Here is a 21,357-nt window from a genome sequence, read left to right as displayed (position 1 = left end):
TTTCACACGTGAATGACCCACATTCAATATCTGATAGTGTGATAAAAAATATAGTAGATGACAATGTGGCATTGGTGACAGCAACAGATTCTGCTATTTTAACAAATGGCCTGGCGGTATATGTTTAATTGAATGTGCTTGTTTCGTTTTTAATGCGTGTCGTGTTGCATGTTTGAATAAGGTTTCGTATTAAAAAAATCTGTAACGTTTCATGTCCCACCCGGAAAATACATGGGTAAATATCATAATTGGAACATGATATTTATATAACATCATATACATATCAGATACTTATCATCTACTTATGTTACCTATTCACGTCATACGAAACCCCATTGTACATATTATAGCTTTGCCTAAAATATCAACATGGCCGAAGCAGCGCCATGCGTTACTCCTGGGGAATGCGAAGAACGAGAGTTATTGAGTTCTGACCAGATCTCAAGTGACGAGATGTCAGGGCAGAAAAATGCAGACACTCAAAAGCCAATATGTGTAATTGTCCTTGGTATGGCTGGCTCCGGGAAGAGCACGTTTGTCCAGGTATATCCGTTGCTGCGAAGTGAGCTTAACCCACAGGCGATCGATGCATAGGGTATGCCCCTATACTAGTACTTATGGTATAACTAGGTATAGGGGCATACTCTGTTCACCGATCGCCTGTGGCTTAACCGGGCGTTATCATGCTTTAGTTCGCTTCTGTTAGAGATAGAACTGAAGCTAAGCCAGATCAAAGATTCAATACCCTACTAACGGTAAGGTAGCTAATCCAAGCTCTACAACTAACCCAATACATCTCAGTGCTGTTTGATGATCAATTATTGCTCTCCTTAGGGTAGGAAAAGGGTGCCTCTAAACCAGAGGACCACAAATACGTTCATGATCATAAAGGGGATCTGAGACTAAGAGTTTAGTTGGGGTAGCCAACCGTAACATGAGAAACCCCAAGGATTGAAGAAGTGTGGGAAATAAGTGAAGTTAGAGCCATAGCTAATGTCAGATACAATGATTGCAAGTTGGACCTGGTAAAATTGTGTTCTTACCCTTCACTGCATCAGCCAATGCATTAGGTAAAGTTGTTCCTGGATCTGTTTGAGTTCAGCAGTTATATATATGAGGGATAATCTACAACAGGGGTAGGTCACTCGCTTGCTTTCTTTACCATTTGTACTAATTAACGCGTGCCTCGTCATACTCCAACACACACAGTGACTTGGCTCGTTCCCAGCATTGCTTCAGTGTTTAACAACTTCAGCCAGTAGTGAGTGAGTGAGTTTAGTTTTATGCTGTACTCAGCAATATTCCGGCTATATGGCGACGGTCTGTAAATAATCGAGTCTGGACCACACAATCCAGTGATCAACAACATGAGCATCGATCTGCGCAGTTGGGAACTGATGACATGTGTCAACCAAGTCAGCTAGTCTGACCACCCGATCCCGTTAGTCGCCTCTTACGACCAGCATAGTCACCTTTTATGGCAAGCATGGGTTGCTGAAAGCCTATTCTACCCCGGGACCTTCACGGGTTACTTCAGCCAGTAAGAATTAAGAGCAAGAATTATGTGATTGAATGAAGAAAGAAACACAGTAAAAGAAAGAAGTATACATGTGAATGGATGAAAGAATAAATGATACACCACGACCTTCCCTCCCAAAGCATGTTAAAGAACGCAAAAGTATTGCGAGAACACGTGTTAACTCCAGCTGTCGTATTTTAAAAATCTACTTAGAGACATTTTCGTATTCATTAATAATTAATTCAGATATGTTATTGCATATGGGGAATGGAATGGACATTAACAATATGATAACTGACGCTGTCATACAACCCTCAAAAACAGAATGTGTAAAACTGTCACACAGCGTCCTAAACACCTTTCCAGTTTTGTCAAATAATAAGATCAACAAGAAAGAAAGAATTTGTGGAACTATAACCCTGAAGCATCACAAGCATCAATAGTGAATCAGATCAGATCGGCAATGTGTCATATGTTTCACACACCTCAAATACACCCTAACTTTTTGTTTTAGATTATGAAACTGTCACTATTACTTGCAAACACATTTCAATTGAAAGTATGTTCCCCTCCTAAGAATTTAAGGTGTATGTGAAAGATGTTTTTGAAGTATTAACTAGAAACACTCAAACAACGACGAGTAGTATTTCAATGGAAGATCAGATCAGCGATATGTCACATTTTTCACACACCCTAACATTCTTTTTTAGATTTTGAAACTATCACTATTACCTACAAACACATTTCACCTGATAGTATATTTCCCTCATAAGAATTAAAGGTGTATGTGAAAGATGTTTTTGAAGGAATAACTCAAACACTCAAACAATGGTGTGTAGCATTTCAGTGGCGGATCAGAACAGATCAGCGATATGCCATATTTTTCACACACCTCAATAGCACCTTAACATTTCTTTCAAGTCATAAAACTATTACTATTACTTACAAATACCTTTCAAGTAAAGGTATGTTTCCCTTCTAGAAATTAAATGAATGTGGGAAAGAAGTTTTTATCAGCACAATTTAGTCTATCTTCACGGTGAATCGAGAATAGAAGCCAGTGAGCTATAACGTACCGACTTGAAACTTTACTACAAATCTGCGGTCCTAACATGACACTAATACCAATTATTTGACTCAAACAAAAGTGACGAAAAAGTTAGCCTATCTTCTACATGTTGGATTTCAGTTCTTATAACACTCAGCAAATTTAATCAGCTGCTGAAAATAAACCAGGCTCAATCTTAAATACTACGCTGCCGCCATATTGGCTACACTGGTTATGTAGCGACCCGTGACATATGTTTAACAGCTTTTGGGGGAAGTTTCTTCTCCCTCTAGATATAGTCTCCCTGGTTATATGCAGTAAAATAAACAAGAGATTAAAACTGAGTACTAGTAACCTCAAACTGATATATAATCAACATAGTGCAGAAAAAATACATGTATCGGTCAGTACAAGATGTTCATAACAGGTCATGATAATCATGGTAAAAATTCTGAAGCAAAATTTAAGCATCTGCCATATTTAAGCAGAGAATATCTCTGACTTCAGGCTCATGTTGACTCAAAATGTTGACTCAGTCTCATATTCAGTTATTTCTCTCAGCTGTGGAAACAAAGACTCTCGTTATCAGTGTTTAAAATTCCCAAACTTCCAGACCCTTGAAGGTCCCGGGGTAGAATATGCCTTCAGCAACCCATGCTTGCCATAAAAGGTGACTATGCTTGTTGTAAGAGGCAACTAACAGAATCGGGTGGACAGGCTCGCTGACTTGGTTGACACGTGTCATCTGTTTCCAATATTGCAGGTCGATGCTCATGTTGTAGATCACTGGATTGTGTGGTCCAGACTCGATTATTTTCAGACTGCATATAGCTGTAATATTGCTGAGTGCTGTGTAAAACAAAACTCACTCACTCACCCCCAAACTTCCAATTAAGGTTACTGAATACTTTACTCTTTGGAGGCATCACAATTAGCTGCATGTAGCACTAAAAGGCAATGCACCGAGTTTAGTTAAGCTACAAGTACATGTGTTGTGATTGGTTATCATTACATGAACTGTCCAGTCGTAAGTAGTTATAATGCCTCAAACACCTCAAAGAGACGATAAGAGATCCTATCTGATGTTGTGAAATATTTACTGTTTGGGGTAGAAATATCCGCTAAGCTACCGGACAAGCTACTTTTGAATTTGACTGTCTGAGATGAAAATAGATCATGCTGGACGGTCAGGCAGGTGGGAATTTTAGACACTTTTGTAATTCCTGTGCTCTAAGTGCCATGCACAATATTTGATTCTCCACATGGGTACAGTGTGTGAATCCCATTCCTGGTGTCCCAAACTGTGATACTGCTTATATTTATCAAAAAGTGACATGAAACCAATATCGCTCACTCATTCAGTGCTCAAGATGTCACAGTGTTAAACTTTTGAATGACCTGACTTGTGTCGTGCAAGATCATCCTCATGATAATCACCTGCCCTTTCACTTACAGAGATTAACTGCACATCTTCACGCCAAGCAGACGCCCCCTTACACAATCAACCTTGACCCTGCTATAAGAGAAGTGAGCTTTCCAGCCAACATAGGTCTGTCACTGTTATTATGGATTCAATCTTAATGATATTAGTGATGTCTGATATTATTTTTAGATTCATACTGATAAGAAAAACTCATGTATTTGAAAGCATTTTGTCTTCACCATGTGACTGGTGTAAAATGTGTGGTATACTGTAAATCATTAAATTAATGTGTCACAAATTTAATGCGAGTGCTAGGATCTAGTCTAAAATGCATCACCAAATTACTACAAGCTGGAATCTGTGTTGATAAAATGTGATACCCTGAATTTTTTATGTATATTTTTTTTCACACTTGTTATTTACTAAATAACATGAATTACCACATGTTTTACCGCATGATTGCTTGCTACTCCTTGTTTTACGGTAACATTTATGAACGTAACATGGCTTGAAAAACTCCAAAGGTGAACAAAGATCGCGTAATGAGCCTATGTGGAGAATGTCCAGTTTGGCTGACATGTTTGATTAACTTTAAACAATGACCAGTGTTATTGTAACCAGTGATAATTGCATATGACTTGAGATACCTTTAATGAAGAAGTGACCTGTATTGGTGTAGTGTGTAGCGTCAACTCATCCGTTACTGTTACATACTAGTATTTTGAAAGGCGACTGTTCTTGTCGTGAGAGGCAACTGATGGGATCGGGTGGTCAGGTTCACTGACTTGGTTGACACACATCATCAGTTCCCAGTTGTGCAGATCGATGCTCATGTTGTTGATCACTGGATTGTGTGGTCCAGACTCGATTATTTACAGACTGCCACCATATAGCTGGGATATTGCTGAGCGCTGCGTATAAATAGACTCACTCACTACAAGTATTTTGCTGATGAATAAATTCAAAGCTAACCTGAAGACAATAAGGACGGCCAGAGAGTTTCGTTTATTAACATGATTAAGTTCTCAATAATGGACATGGTTAGACAGCTGAAATGAGTCATTATGATAATGTGAGGTATTTTTGTCTCCCCATCAGTTATTTGGGGGATATAGACGACGCCTCGTCCATCCGTCCGTCTGTCCGTCCATCCGTCCTTAATCATTTTGTTTCAGGAGCATAACTCAGAAACCGTTCAATATTTTTAGACCAAACTTGATAGATGTAGTAATTTCAGCCTATGGTTGTTCCTTTTGCTATTTACAGATTTTTGGCATTTATATTTTTTTTTTATAGTTTTTCCATGGAACATTTTGGGTTTTAGTCTTACGGTGGGTGGGCTTCGTTTCTGGAGCAGAACTCAAAAACCATTGAATATTTTTCTGCAAAACTTGGTAGATATATCAGTCAGAACCTAAAATGATACCTTTTGCTATGTACAGGTTTTTGTGATTTATTATTTCTCGGTTTTCCTTGAAACGTTTCGGACATAATATCAAAAGTGAGAGGTGTGTTTTGTTTCCGGAGCAGAACTCAAAAGCCGTTCAATATTTTTCAGCAAAACTTGGTAGATATATCAGTCAGAGGCTAAAGTGGTGCCTTTGTACAGGATCTTGTGATTTATAATATTCTCGGTTTCCATAGAAACGTTTTGGACCTAGTCTGAAAAGTGAGGGGTGTGTTTCATTTCCGGAGCAGAACTCAAAAACTTCTTAATATCGGTTAGGAAAACTTTCTAGATGTGTGTGGCAGACCCCAAAGTTGTGCCTTTTGGCTTTTAAAGGTTCTTGTGATGAATTATGTTCTTGGTTTCCATGGAAACGTTTCAGACTTAGTCTCAAAATGGAGGGGTGGGCTTCGTTCCCAGAGCATAACTCGAAAACCATTTCATATCTGTCAACAGATCTTGGCAGATATATGAGACAGATCATGAAATTGTGACTTTGCTGGTTACAGATATATGGCATTTATAATTTTCATGAATTCCATGGAAACAATTTAAACTTGGTCTAAAAATACAATGTGTAACTCTCAGATTATTTGTCCTTTCAAACACGTGGGGGCCAGGGGGATATGTCATCTTCTGATGACTCATGTTTGCATTAATACAACATTACTGTTGTTTTTTGCAGATATCCGGGACACGGTGAACTACAAGGAGGTGATGAAACAGTATCCTTTGCCATGTTTTGTCATGATAGTTGCTGACACATGACTGTGTGTTAATGTAAGAATAAACATGAAACCAGAGCTAACAAATGTATTTGTGCATCAAACAGGATGTCTTCCATATGCAAGGGAGTTAACTCACTTTAAACATTTCAGTCCTTGTCAATGGGCCTGGAATTCAGAATTCTGCCAATTTTTTTTCAGAATTGTTTCCTCTGAATCCCCCATTTGATGACACAGTATTAAGTTTTCCACTGAGAACAGATTTTCCTGTTGTCATGCCTGGTAAATCACCTGTGTCAAGTGTGGATTTGTTGACCAATCAGTCTAGCCTTTGTTATTACTACTAATTATCTTCAAACAAATGGTGAGGCACAGTCAAGACAATTTTATCAAGTTGAAGGAAAAAGGAAAGTTTCACACTTTGAAAATTTGAAAAGAAAATTATTGGACATGTTGAAATAGCTGACAGGATATGTGGTCCATTGTTATAGTGACAAGTCATGATATCCCTGAAATGTTGTTGCTGTGACGTTCAATAACTCACTTAAGTGAGTGAGTGAGTTTAGTTTTATGCTGTACTCAGCAATATTACAGCTGTATGTACCAGACAATCCAGTGATCAACAACATGAGCATCGACCTGCAATATTGGGAACAGATGACACGTGTCAACCAAGTCAGCGAGCCTGTCCACCCGATTCTGTTAGTTGCCTCTTTCGACCAGCATAGTCGCCTTTTATGGCAAGCATGGGTTGCTGAAGGCATATTCTACCCCAGGACCTTCACGGGTCTGGAATAATAACTCACTTAAGTGAGTGAGTTTAGTTTTATGCTGCACTCAGCAATATTACAGCTATATGACGGCGGTCTGTAAATAATCGAGTCTGGACCAGACAATCCAGTGATCAACAGCATGAGCATCGATCTGCGCAATTGGGAACAGATGACATATGCCAACCAAGTCAGCAAGCCTGACCACCCGATCCCATTAGTCGCCTCTTACGACAAGCATAGTCGCCTTTTATGGCAAGCATGGGTTGCTGAAAGCCTATTTGACTCCGGGACCTTCACGGGTAATAACTCACTTAAAGTGACAAGAGTACGTCTTCAATAAAAGTCAAAAACATACACCTGCAGGGTTAGCTTATTAGTGACTGCTCGTCTTTATTCATTCCTTGTAATGCAACTTTGAAAAAAACATTGGAGGATCTCAAATCTTTCATCACGCAGATTCAGTTCGCCATAATGTGCCCTCATCATCTCTCTCCTTTTTGGAAATATTAACCTTGACCTGAAAAATGTTGAACATATCTATTCACATTGTTTTCCACCTGCATGTATTGCAAGTTTTATTATGTGTGATGTGACAATTATACTGAGTAACATGCTGATGTATGTCTAAAATTAATTCAACATTAAATATTGTTTTAATTACAGCAGAAATTTAATTTTGTCCTGGAGTTATACCCTAGTTGGAATTTTTATCATAATTATATTTACAAGCATCTGAGACACTTTCCTCGATGCTTAAACACTTCACAGTTATTGCATGAAAATGGGGTGTTTACTATATCTCACCTCAGAGTAGTCTTGTGCTAGTTTAGACTACTGAGCTTGAAATATCTGTGTAGGTCCATTTGTTGTTTGTAAGAATTATCTCCCTTAACAGTTTCCTAGATACTCACTTGGTCCAAATGGCGGCATTGTAACATCTCTGAATTTGTTTGCAACAAGATTTGATCAGGTTTGTGTTGAGTTATCTGCAGAGAACTAAAGGAAAACCCATTTATCTGCATTTGTAAAAGTAAACATGTTCCTGATGTAATTTTTGAAAGTAACATGGTAATAAACCTGCAATTATATGATGATGAGGATGAGGAGGAGGATGATGATGAGGATGACCAACATATTAACCAGGTTGTTTGTCTTTGATGTTCTCATTCATTATTATGGTCTTCTGATAGAAACATTCTTGAAATATAGTGACAATGACTGGCTGATTATATTTCTTTCTGAGAGATAGCACTGTCAAATTCACATGGTATAGTAAATTTCTGTGTTGAATATGTTGATTCTTTTAGGTAATGGGCTTCATTGAGAAGAGGTCTGCAGAATGTCGGTAAGCATAGAGCTAATTTGTTTTTGTTATGGTATGTTCAAAGCTTGCATGAGCAACCAGGACAGTGAGTGTTGACTGATTAGGCCCTGTGTTTGCAATAGTTTAATTTACCAGCTGGCCATCAGGCCCTGAATGAAATCTGCAGGTCCATTGGTTGAAGTCAAACTAATCAGAAACAAAATAGTCTACACTGTACAAAGTTTTACACTTTTTCAACAAAATCAGTCAAAACCTATTGCAAGCAGAGACTGGTGATGACATTCCTACGCCAAAGCCCTGAAATACCAGGAAGTGAAAATGTAAGTTATCATAATATGATGGATGGTGGATGATTCTGAACATTAATGAAAAAAGGAGGAAAACATTCCATTTGAAACCTAATTGACAGATAATTTACTGAAGGCCACAAGGGCCTGCGCATGTTTGAAACTGCTGGCATGATAGAATAACAACCAGTGCTGGGCCTGTGGGCCGGCAGTTATTTCGAACGCTGCTTAGGTCATTTGTACCCATAGTCATATACCTCCCAATGATATTGGAAAACAGTGGTGGTGTAGCCTAGTGGTTACAGTACTGATTTGTCCTACTGAAGACTCTGGTTTGATTCCCTACATATGTACCATGAGTGAAGCCCATTATTGGTGTCCGGTGCCATGCAGTGTTGAGTTATTGCTCAAAGGAACATAAACCTAAACTCACTCACTGGGACATGTTTTGATACAGGAGGTGGGAGTACTGCACTGTGCACATTTTCAGACCCAAACCAAACCTAACCTAACCCTAAAGATCGTAAAGGGTGCCTACTCCTAACCCCAAACCCTATGGATCGTAAAGGGTGTCTAACCTTAACCCCAAACCCTAACCCTATGGATTGTAAAGGGTGGAGGCGCTATAGTGAGATAATTGCTCTGTGCCATTGGCTGGTGCTGCACCCAGTAAACTGCATTCTAGCCCAGGAGGTATTTGGTTGATTGTTCTGGGTGCTTCTGAAATAGAGATTCTGTTAGAAGATGCTGTGGAATAGCCTGTGTCTACATGTACTCATGACTAGAAACATGGATGAGATGTAATGGCGGGGATTCTAAATGTCAACATTGCAGGGGATATTGTGAACATGATGTGATGTGTTTCAGGCATGTGATCATCGACACACCTGGACAGATAGAGGTGTTCACATGGTCAGCTTCTGGCAGCATCATCACAGAGGCCCTTGTGAGTTAACCTGGAACTGTCACTCCTTGTCAGTTGTTATACAGGGCGAATGTGCAGGGATTGGGAAAGAGAACTTTGACAATGGGCCATTTTCAGGATTATTAGCCATTTTCTGAACTTAGAATGGGCCACTGAAAGTTGTGCATGACCATGTTTATTCTGTCTGGGGACACTCAAGAAATAGCTGCAGCTCAAGCCATTATACATGCCTGATTATCATAAAGTTTTCAGCTGGGATTCATAAATAACTTCGAATAACCGATAGATAAATTCAAGTGGGAAAAAATAGACATGAAAATTCTGCTACCAGAAGAAGTATTGATTCCTGTAAACTAAGTCTCAGTACTTTTTGTAATACTCCACTACTGAGTCTAACAAAACATCAGGTCGCGTCAGGTAACCTTTGAGACTGACCAATCAGAACACAGCTTACCAAATCACGAAAGTGGATATTTGTGCATACCGTTTGAACTTTTCCGTGGGAAAGGTTTGTACCTGAACGAGTCTAAATGCTATTTTCCATATGATCGCTATCAGGTAATGCACATGGAGCGTGCTACGATACTGTCAACATTGAGTAAACAGTTGCTGAAAATAGCATTTTTGTCAAAATGCACGGATGTAGCTTGCAGAAATATTAGCTAATGGTAACCACGTCATCAGAAAACCCTAAGCAAATATACTGCAAGCCAAATACCTGTGTTTTGAGGGATCAGTGTCAGTTACTAGCAATCTTTTTAAGTCCCTCCAAGCCCTAAACAGCGGCCATTGTCTGATTGGTTAAATCCGTCCCGCCATCTCGCGTTTGACTGGACGGTCTTGGGTTGCTCAAAGGTTACATGACGGGACCTCCTGCTAGGTTTTGTTAGACTCAGTAGTGGAGTGTAACGAAAAGTACGGAGACTTAATTCACTTAGACTGGATTCCTGTGAAAAGTAGATGCCAGTAAAAAGGATAGCATCCAGTATCTCTGCCTACTTATTCAATTGTTGTGACTGTATCCAGGCGTCAACGTTCCCGACGGTTGTGGTGTATGTGATGGACACATCTCGCAGCGTGTCACCTGTGACCTTCATGTCCAACATGCTGTATGCCTGCAGCATCCTCTACAAGACCAAGCTCCCCTTCATCATCGCGATGAACAAGGTATACAACAAAACATGTACATTGTATAGTTATCGAGCAGCTCTATTGTTGAAGTGGTTGCTTGTCATGCAGAAAACCTGGTTTTAAGTTCTCTACAAGAGTACAATGTTTAAGGCATATTTCTTGTGTTCTCCACTGTGATATTGCTGGAATATTCCTAAAAGTAGCGAAAGGCCCAACTCACTCATTTCTAGAATGTTGTATGTAACTGTTGACACACCTATGGTTATTTTGATATGCTGTAATGCACAGACAACGATGCAACTTTTACACAGTTTGTTACCTTGCATTCATCTGCAGTTTTAGTGCTTGAAGAAACCGACATATTTGGATATTATTCTGCAGATCGACATTGTCAGTAACAGCTTTGCTGTGGAGTGGATGCAGGACTTCGAATCTTTCCATGATGCCCTGGAGCATGAGACGTCCTACATCTCTAACCTCACACGGTCCATGAGTCTTGTGCTGGACGAGTTCTACACCAATCTCAAGGTGAAGGTCAAGTGTAGAATGACCTTGTAGATAGTCCTTATTCACATTGATGTGAGCTTGAATCCAGTTTTTTGTTTTTGAATATGTTTTCAGGTGCAAAAGAAGTTAAAGAATATTGTTGAGATTATTCAATATCTTTTGGAAACTCGTGACACTTTGTCTTTGTCAACTTCTTGTTGATCCAGAATGTAATTAGTGTTATAACTGTACATCTTTGCAGCATGTGTATGTTGTTGTAGAGTTGCCTACCTTTGATGTCAGAAGCCTATGATTATCATGAGTTGGAATGAAAGTTTGATTATGTTTCAAGGTTTATCAACACCATGCTGGTGTGGACAATTTGTTCAGTGATGAATTTTTTATTTTCCTCACTGGTATTTTTGCATGTTGACATTGTTTTAAATGATAGTTCTAATTGCAATCACAGAGTAATTGCATACACAGTGTTCAGTTTTAACTTACTCACTCACTGTTTTGGTCCAGACTGTTGGTGTGTCTGCTGTCACAGGGGAGGGGTTGGACCAGTTCCTGGACAGAGTTGCAGAGGGTGCTGTGGAGTTTGACAAGTAGGTCACTTCCTTAATGTTCGGTGGAAACATGTTTCAAACCAAACTATATAAACACTTACACTGTAAACTGAAACTGTTCACTTGCAGTGAAGATTGTGTAAACTATCGTGGGTTTGAAATGATTTTATTCATCTTTTAGAGTTGTCATAGTTCTCTGGAAGCTCCAACAACATCTAAAAGATGTGGACCCATGAAGGTCCAGGGTAGAACAGGCCTTCACCAACCAATGCTTGCCTTAAAAGTCAACTATGCTTGTTGTAAGAGGCGACTAAGGGTTCGGGTAGTCAGACTCACTGACTTGGTTGACACGTGTCATCGGTTCCCATTTGTGCCGATTGATGCTCGTGCTGTTGATCACTGGATTTTAGGATCCAGACTTGATTATTTATCTGGAATATTGCTGAATATGGCCTAAAACTAAACTCACTCACTCACTCTAGAGGGTGTGATGATTCATGTTTCAGAGAGTACCGTCCTCAGTATGAAAAGATGAAGAAAGAGAAAGAGGAAAAGGAGGAGAGAGAGAAGCAGAAACAGAAGGAGAAACTGAAGAAGGACATGGCTGATGATACAGGTATCTTGGGCAATAGATAAGCTTGGGGCATGAGGCACTGCAGAGTTTGGTTCATGGGAATTCAAATTCCAATTTGGTTTTCAGGATGGTGAGGATGATGCCTCAGGTGTCACCCAAACCTTGTAAACAAAAGACAGTAGTATTACTCATGTCCAACAAACTGTGATGTAATTGTGACATTGTTAAAAGCAAAAAAAGTACCCTCTTCACTCACTGCAGAAGAAGATAGAAAAAATTAAGTCATCTTTCGGGCACTGCTGTCATCAAGCATGTGACATCATGGCAGTTTATTTTGAAACATGATCTTATCTATTCAGTTCTTGATCTACTGAATCCAGATTGAATAATCATGTTAAAACTGGGTCTAACAATTTCCTAGCTTGTTTTTAAACTGCATGCATTAAGAACCCTGCTCTTTGACAGTGGTTTATAATGAATCAAGTTATGACCAGACGGTCCAGTGACTGACATCATGAGCATCAACCATCTCAATTATGATACAATAATGTTAGTTCATGCCAGATAGGATGATCTGTATACATATACCAGTGAATGAAATAAACCAAAACTCCAGCCAGTCATGCCATGCTAACTTCAAAATTTTTCCGTTCCTAAATGGATTTAACAAGATATGACACCAAAATGTGTTGAATTTACTCAGTAGTATGGAACATCTTAACTAGCTGCACATGTAGACTATCCATCAGAAATCTAGCCCATGTCAGGCAGTCGGATTGGCCTTATTTCATACACTGGAATGCCTACTTTCTTTGCATTTTGTCAGTGATTGTTGACTTTATAGTACAGAAATGTGTGACTGAGAATTTTCAACCCTTTCTAGTTTATGACAATCTAAATCTTTAATGTAGGCACCATCAATATGTAAGTGGGCTAGACTTGTCCACTTGTCTAAACCCCAAGTCCAGTCAGATTTGAGCTCTGGTAGATATTAGTCTGTATGGCATCTCAAAATGTTTTCTGAAAAATACTCTGTCTGTGCAAACTTAGTCTCTACTGAGTCTAACAAACCCAAGTAGGAGCTCACCTCAGGCAATGTTTGAGATTGATCAATGCACAGCGTACCAAATTCCAAAAGTGGACATTTGCACATACCTTTGAACTTTTACCTCGAAAAGGTTTGTACCTGAACGGTTCCAAATGCTATTTTACCTACTGTTGCTACTGGGTGATGCACATGGAACATGACACAACAGTGCATAAACAGTCACTGAAAATAGCATTTCGTCAGTATCCAAGGATGTCAGTTTACAGAAATATTAGCTAATGATAATGATGTCAGCAGAAATCCTAAAGTATATATACTGCAGATCCAGTATTTGTGTTTTATGAGACTTTTCGTTTGTTGAGGGATCAGTGTCAGAAACTGGGGAATTTGTAAGTTCTGCCAATCCTAAAGAGTAGCTGTTGTCTCATTGGTTAAATCCGTTCGGCCATGTCGCCTTTGAACGGAAGGTGATATGCCTCTCAAAGATTACCTGATGCAAGCTTTTACTAGGGTGTGTTAAACTCTGTGTTGGAGTGTAACGAATAATACTGAGACTAAGTTTACTTAGACTGAAAAATACCCTGTTACTAACTCTGCAAGTGATGTTTTCAGATGAGACTCTGCCGAAGAAGCTGAGTGGCCAAATGGTGATAACGCCAGGTGTCGATGAAGAGGACAGTGATGAGGAATACATAGGGATGGACGAGGAACCAGAGATAGGTACTCCTATAAAACACTACGTTAAATGAATTTATATAACATGAAACAGAGATCCTTATAGAGTTTCTAGAGTGACCTCCCCTTTGCATCATGCCACACGACTGGTACAGCAATAAGCTGATAACATTGTATTGTCAGAGGTATAGATAAGCTGATAACAGTGTATTGTCAGAGGTACAGATAAGCTGATAACAATGTATTGTCAGAGGTACAGATAAGCTGATAACAGTGTATTGTCAGAGGTACAGATAAGCTGCATATAAGCTTAAATGCATACATATGGGTGAGTTTGAATGAGGTTCATAGAGCCTCTTTCGTCACTCAAATAAATGACTCAATGACCCAAAATGTTATCTATCACTATGAATTGTTGTACAGAAGCAGTCAGATTGAAAATGGGGTATGAATGTGATCAGGTTAGGTTTGGGTTGTCCTAGCTTTCCCACCTTCAGGAGACTGATGTTGGTCTGATGTGAACACATGTACAATGATGTGACGTCGGCGTTGTTGTCTGCAGATGAGGAGGAGATGAGGGAACGTGAGTCATTCCAACGGTTCCTGGCCAGCTACAAGCAGCGGGAGGCAGACAAACAGAAGAAGGCCAGCCAGGAAACCACACCCAACACGTGACAGAATGCTTGAAATAGAACGGGATCAAATGTGATGGCAGTGTCAGAATGAAAGCAAGTTATGGGTGATGATTCAGCCTCAGTTTGCGGCCCCACTTTGAATTCATCCCGTAAAACATGGGTTGAACATTTATGGTGCAACAATTTTGTGTGCAAGGTTTGCAGTCTACAGGGGTGCCCGAAACATCTGTGTAAACCTGTTTTATGACACTGTGAACAAACGTGACCATCTTTGAAGTTTTTTCTAGAGTGGTAAAAACCTTAATGACTTTGGTCTGTGCTCAAATATTAAGCTGAGATGCTCTCAAAAGACTGAACCCTCTTATCATGGAGGGTCAGCACATATCTTAACATGCTTTGAATTTGAATGAGAGTCTGTTTCAAAAGCCTATATTTCAGTGGGTTTCCATTCATTGTCTATTGGTGATGATACAGCTGTATCCAATATCATGTGTCATCTTTTTGTACTGTGTATCATGTGAAGATATGTATATTGAGTGATTTGTTACACCAGAAAAATGATTTGATTTATATCAGTGAAAGAGCTGATGGAGAGGAATGTTGTTTTCTTGTTAACGTTCTGAGGCTGAAGTACAGGAGATCTTCCTGTCCTGGAACTCTGGAACTTGTGACAGTATGGATAACAAACAGCTGGTCTGTGATATGTAGTCTCATCTCAAGCATTTCACTTCTTTCTGTGTGGAACAGTGGGGTAACCTTGTGATTAAAGCATTCACTTGTCACACCAAATACCTGGGTTCAATTCCCCAAAGGGTGCAATGTGTGAACCCATTTCTGGTGTTACCCAGCGTTATATTGGTGGAATATTGCTAAAAGCAGTGTGAAACTTAAATCACACACACTCACTCACACACTCACTCATTATATCTGTGAAATTTTGTAACAGTTTGCAGCGCATCATTTCATCTGGTATATTAGTAAATGTGTTTTGTAGTTGCAGTAATTAGTGATCTGAATATCTGAATGCTGAGAACACTGACAAAAAGGGTCGGGTATGGTGTTAAGTTTAGACATAACTTGTTTGGTAACATTGAATTTGATTGTGTGAAAGTGACCACTTGAGGATTAAAACAAAAACTCAATGTCGGCTGTCTAATTCACACATCTTCAACTCAGCTGTATTTTCATTAATAAATGGTTTGTCATATAAAATTTTGTGCTCTGTCTTGCATGCTTAGGAAAACCTCTCCCTCAGTTTATCAGTGAAATGTAAGTCATCTGTGATCAGATTTTTTACTGTAAAAACTTCATTGATAAGAACCCATTTATGGTAACATGCATGTGAGTGATACAATCTCGAGTGATAGGAGCTCGGAGAGATATGTTAAAGGCAGCCAGATCAGCAACGTCAGTATAGCCTGTGACCACGATTTGCAGTGATATGGACAGGACAGCAGTGGCTGTGCATCAGAGGAGTAAACCTGGGGATGTTGCTCCCAATGAACTGAATGACCCTTATTGGCCGTTTCTTGTCATGTCCTACACATCATCATTCTCATACCCAGGCATGCCCTATCTGCCAGAGGTCAGGAGAAAGAAGTTCCCATACCATTACCACGTACTGTGGTGGAAGTAGATATGGGAGTGGCGGGGTAGCCTAGTGGTTAGGGCATTCGCTCGTCATGCACAAGACCTGGGTTCGATTCCCCATGATGTCTGCACAGAGGATAGAACATGATCTCTGGCAGTTGCATATGCCGTTCAAATAACGAATAGTAATTAATAACGATGTGATCACCCGGCAGTGTGAAGCAGAAATGTCAAGAGTAACGCAACCAAGCATCACTAAATGGTTCCTCTGAACACCTGTAAACATTTTGCTGACAATAGAAGATGTCGAATAAAACCTGGACATATCTTAGCTAAGATGCATAGCGTTCACTAGATGAACGCTTTGATTTTGTTTCACATGTCAAATGTTACAGTTGCTACAGTAACGACTAGTCCAATATATGTGATGGTATAGTCGTTCAAACTGTCTTGATTACAGTTGTTACAGTAACGACTAGTCCAAAATATGTGATGGTATAGTCGTTCAAACTGTCTTGATTACAGTTGCTACAGTAACGACTAGTCCAAAATATGTGATGGTATAGTCGTTCAAACTGTCTTGATTACAGTTGCTACAGTAACGACTAGTCCAATATATGTGATCGGTATAGTCGTTCAAACTGTCTTGATTACAGTTGTTACAGTAACGACTAGTCCAATATATGTGATCGGTATAGTCGTTCAAACTGTCTTGATTACAGTTGTTACAGTAACGACTAGTCCAATATATGTGATCGGTATAGTCGTTCAAACTGTCTTGATTACAGTTGTTACAGTAACGACTAGTCCAATATATGTGATCGGTATAGTCGTTCAAACTGTCTTGATCAAACTGACTTATCAAGCTACTTTGAGCTAAATAATTTATCATTCTCCCTTAACTTAAATGACATATCAAGCCACTTTGAACTAAATAATTTATCATTCTCCCTTAACTTAAATGACATATCAAGCCACTTTGATCGAAGCAATGATATATGAAGCAACTTCGATGGAAACGATTCAGTGTGTAAAATAGCCACTTGTCCGCCAGCGCCTGGCCAATAAAAATCCAGTCGAGACAGTAAATCTCCATAGTCCCTGGTCCGAGTGGCTGGTGAATTTTCATGGGGTAATTTTGTATGTATATCACTCTTCCTGACTTGTTAAGTTATACACCTTTAATCGTGCAAGGTTATGGCCTGATAGATGTGTTCATCATATTAGCAGCTTAATGATGAAACTCATGTCATGCCGACAATATGTTATTTTACTAATTTTCAACATTCAAATTTCGGGCAAGTGAATTATTTTGTGGGCTAGTAACGCTCAGGTTCAGCTAACCTGACTGGCTGGCAAAACGTAGAAACTGACTGACTCATTTCCACCCTGTTACAGTGTATATTTATTTGTCGTAATCCTTGGTACATTGTTTTCACACGAAGATTCATTCCTATCGAATGCTATCATATTTAGGACAGACGAAAAGAATGCTAATCATATTTAGGACAGACGAAAAGAATGCTATCATATTTAGGACAGACGAAAAGAATGCTATCATATTTAGGACACATGAAGAACTATTGGAAAACATCCTCCTGGGCCTTGTGAGCAGGAGCAAGAAGCATTATCTGAGATGAAACGATTATACCTTTCGCTGTTTAAGTCACTGCGTCCCAATCTAAGGCGGCAGTGAATTATTGGACAGAATCAACTACCAAGATTTAGATCGTACATTATGTTTGTATTGACTTGTGGTTTGATTAGATTCTTAATCTGTCCAACAGAGGAAGCATTTTCCGCATTTATAGGTAATTCATTCCACAGTTACATTATGTCGGACAAAACGATTTGGCATAATTAGTAGATGTGCATGTTATAGTCTGATAATTTTCATTATTCCTCAGATTGTAGTTACTGTTATCAGAAACATTCCCAGGAGCAAGATCACAAGGATAGTCAGGAACCATATGCTTTAGCATTTTGTAAAACAATGTCAAGTTATGCAGCATAGTTAATTAAATGCAGTATTAAAATGTTGTTAAAACTTACCTTCTTAACCTTTTAACCCTTAAAAAGACATAACTTTATATTGCTCCCCGTGTCCAGTATTCGACTTTACAATAGAGACAAGACGGTAATCCCCCGTACGGGATTATCTGTCGGCACATCAAACAAACAGGACAGGTTGGACTAACCCAGAATTCCCAAGGATGTTCCTTAAAGGACAAAGAGATCTTGTGTAAACACATGTTTAGGTCACAATGTGGGACAACGCAAACAGCAAGTCTTGTTGTACAACCGCCGATCTGCTTATTCTACTGCGCCTTTATACGAATGAGCCAAGTGTTATGCATGAAGCAGAATCAAACTAAAAGTGCTTTATGGTTCAACTTCTTTATTATACCGTAATGTATAATAAAGAAGTTGAACCATAAAGCACTTTTAGTTTGATTGGACCCGTGAAGGTCCCGGGGTAGAATAGGCCTTCAGCAACCCTTGCTTGCCATGAAAGGCGACTCAGCTTGTCGTAAGAGGCGACTAACGGGATCGGGTGGTCAGACTCGCTGACTTGGTTGACACATGTCATCGGTTCCCAATTGCGCAGATCGATGCTCATGTTGTTGATCACTGGATTGTCTGGTCCAGACTCGATTATTTACAGACCGCCGCCATATAGCTGTAATATTGCTGAGTGCGGCGTAAAACTAAACTCACTCACTCACTCACTTTAGTTTGATTCCTCCAACTTCTAAATGCCTTTGAAACAACTTATGAAGCAGCATGTGTATTAATAGTGACGCAAATTATGAGATTAAATATGTCTGTAATAGGATGGAAATGAGTCTCTGTGTCAATACATTATTAGTGACTTGGAGTTTAACATTTATCTCAAACATGTTATCACTTATATTCCTTTAGGAGGAACAGGTCGAAAGGGCCAAACTGAAAAAAGTCAAATGGGCATAAGGAAAGTCAAAAGGGCCAGCGGAAAGTCAAATGGGCAAAAAGAGAGTCGAATGGACCAACGGGAAGCCAAAAGACAACGTGTATGCCGTCCCTGTAAACATGTCCCAGATTCACACGGGCATTTCTGGTTTATTCAAAGCTTTAAACAGCACTGGAGTGACCAATAACTATACTCCAGGAGTAGACGTTAGCAAGTTCAATGCAGGGATCTGATAGGCAACCTATATCTTACGTCACGTCCAGTCAGTCAGTAATATGAAGTGGGGATGAGGTGTTTATTTTGATTGCGTCTGATGGTAGAACAATGGTTAAGGTGAATTGTGTTATGTTTTTTATTGTTTTAGAAACAAACGGAAACAAAAGAAAACTTATTTCAGTATTATGAACTTATTGAACCATTCCAAACGTTTTAGTCTAGTTTTATTCAGTTTCACGACATCACGCTGGTTCAGAAATTTCACGATATCACGCTGGTTCAGAAATTTCACGATATCACCTTGGTTCAGAAATTTCACGATATCACCCTGGTTCCAGAAATGCAGATGCGTCCAAGTGCGTGTCAGTGTGCTCAGAATGGAGACGAAGCTATTTGTGCGGTCATTTAGCATGTAATTAAAGACAGGTGAGTTATCTAACACCAGTACGGCTTAAGGTGGGCCATCGGTGGCGTACCACAGACGTGCTATCTTGGTCTGTTTATCAGAAATTCATTTTAACCTTAGCATTTAGAGTTTTGAACCTGAACTAGAATATTGGCTATAAAAACTTGTTCTTTGTGTGAGAAATACTGTTGCAGTCCTGGTTCAGACTCCGACTGTTAAATTACGTAGGACTGCAATATGCTGAGTCTGTATTTTCGGATGGTGTTTATTCAATTGCAAATAATAAACCGGTTTGAAAAACGACACCGCAAATTTTAGTTTCGGTATGCGTTTTAACATACATTTTTCTCATTTACACTGATAATGTTTATGTATACGGCTTTCTCGTGTTAAACTGATTTAAGAAACATGCAATACAATGGAATACTTTTTGATACCTTAACGACATAAATTAATTTTAAATGGATTTGTATGCTGTTATATAACGACATATCGCTTGCAAGACAAAAGGGGGATAACTGTAGAAGGACACAGACAAAAGGGCTACATTCCCCTGTGCTTTACAGTAGGGCAACGTACCTCAGGTATCTTAGTGGGAATTTGTCGCCAAGAACAGATACAGTTGGTGGTATCTAAACGCACATATCAATATTGAAACTGTAAACATTTAGGTATTGTTCAACTAATCATAAAAGGTGGAGTCCTACTATATACGAAAGGTATTAATTCCGGACGAGGTCCTGATTTGACATATATACTCCTTAGAATAATTCCACATCCACTTGATTATGTATGTAGTTTGAATAATGTTGCGTCATCATATATGTAATGCGTGTTGTATCGTGAAATGAAATAATTTCTGAACCGTTGACACCATTGTATATATTTAATGGCACGATTACACAATGCCATTTAGAAAGTGGTCAAATGTCATAAATGGGATTTCACTTTCTTAGTGAGATTCTAGTAAGATTCTAGTACTTTTTTGGGCTTCGAACCCGCACCCTCAGAGTCAGGCACCTAATCGCCAGCACACAAAGTCAGCCACCTAGCCCGCTCAGCCAATTGTGTCCTGGAAGTCGCGAGACTCAACCAAAAAAGTACTATAACCTGTACTCTACTAATAAAGTGAAATCCCAATTATGACATATGTTGCATTTGATGCCACGTCATTAACCACACTGATACGCTGGAAGTCTCGGTGGCTGAGTGGGTTAGACGGCTAACTTTGTGGGCTGGTAATTAGATGCCAGACTCTTTGGGGTAGAATCCTGGATGAGACTCAACCCAACAAGGTACAAGAATCTGTACAGGTTCGATAGTGACAGAGTAATTCTGACATATTCCGAACGTGACGAAATATCAATTGTGATGTTTCCCCGTCTGTCACCAAGTCCAAGACGTGTGGAATACATCTGGCATGCATTACTGGGAGTGATTATGTGCACTGCTGCCCAATGTCTAACCTTAATGTTGAATTAATTGCTTAGTACACAGGGAATAGGCCGTGGCGTTCCTTAAAATTTGTTAAGGTAGGACATCGGATGTTTCGTGTCTCTTTCGTTAAAAGTGGAAATAATCCACCATTAAACAGTTATCTGGATGT

The 21,357-nt window shown here is 39.4% G+C and overlaps 1 protein-coding gene across 1 annotated transcript; it reads left to right on the top strand.

Moving 5' to 3' along the window:
- Positions 1-332: 332 nt before the first annotated feature.
- On the top strand, positions 333-15,801 carry LOC137293898 (GPN-loop GTPase 1-like). The gene is made up of 12 exons (XM_067824705.1): positions 333-543; positions 4,023-4,116; positions 6,123-6,162; positions 7,839-7,905; positions 8,243-8,280; positions 9,414-9,492; positions 10,498-10,638; positions 10,984-11,130; positions 11,614-11,696; positions 12,164-12,273; positions 13,892-13,999; positions 14,517-15,801. The coding sequence occupies exons 1-12, from the start codon at positions 370-372 to the stop codon at positions 14,627-14,629; spliced, it is 1,194 nt and encodes a 397-aa protein (XP_067680806.1). The 5' UTR covers positions 333-369; the 3' UTR covers positions 14,630-15,801.
- Positions 15,802-21,357: the final 5,556 nt, after the last annotated feature.

This window comes from Haliotis asinina, chromosome 1 (genome assembly GCF_037392515.1).
Source record: "Haliotis asinina isolate JCU_RB_2024 chromosome 1, JCU_Hal_asi_v2, whole genome shotgun sequence".
Classification (NCBI taxonomy): domain Eukaryota; kingdom Metazoa; phylum Mollusca; class Gastropoda; order Lepetellida; family Haliotidae; genus Haliotis; species Haliotis asinina.
The sequence above is the reverse complement of the archived record's forward strand: the minus strand, read 5'-3'. Positions and strand labels throughout refer to the sequence as shown.

Coding starts and splice junctions, on each gene's coding strand:
- LOC137293898 (XM_067824705.1), top strand. CDS start 370: ATGGCCGAAGCAGCGCCATGCGTTACTCCTGGGGAATGCGAAGAACGA. Junction 10,639..10,983: donor TCATCATCGCGATGAACAAG/GTATACAACAAA, acceptor ATTATTCTGCAG/ATCGACATTGTCAGTAACAG. Junction 12,274..13,891: donor GGACATGGCTGATGATACAG/GTATCTTGGGCA, acceptor TGATGTTTTCAG/ATGAGACTCTGCCGAAGAAG.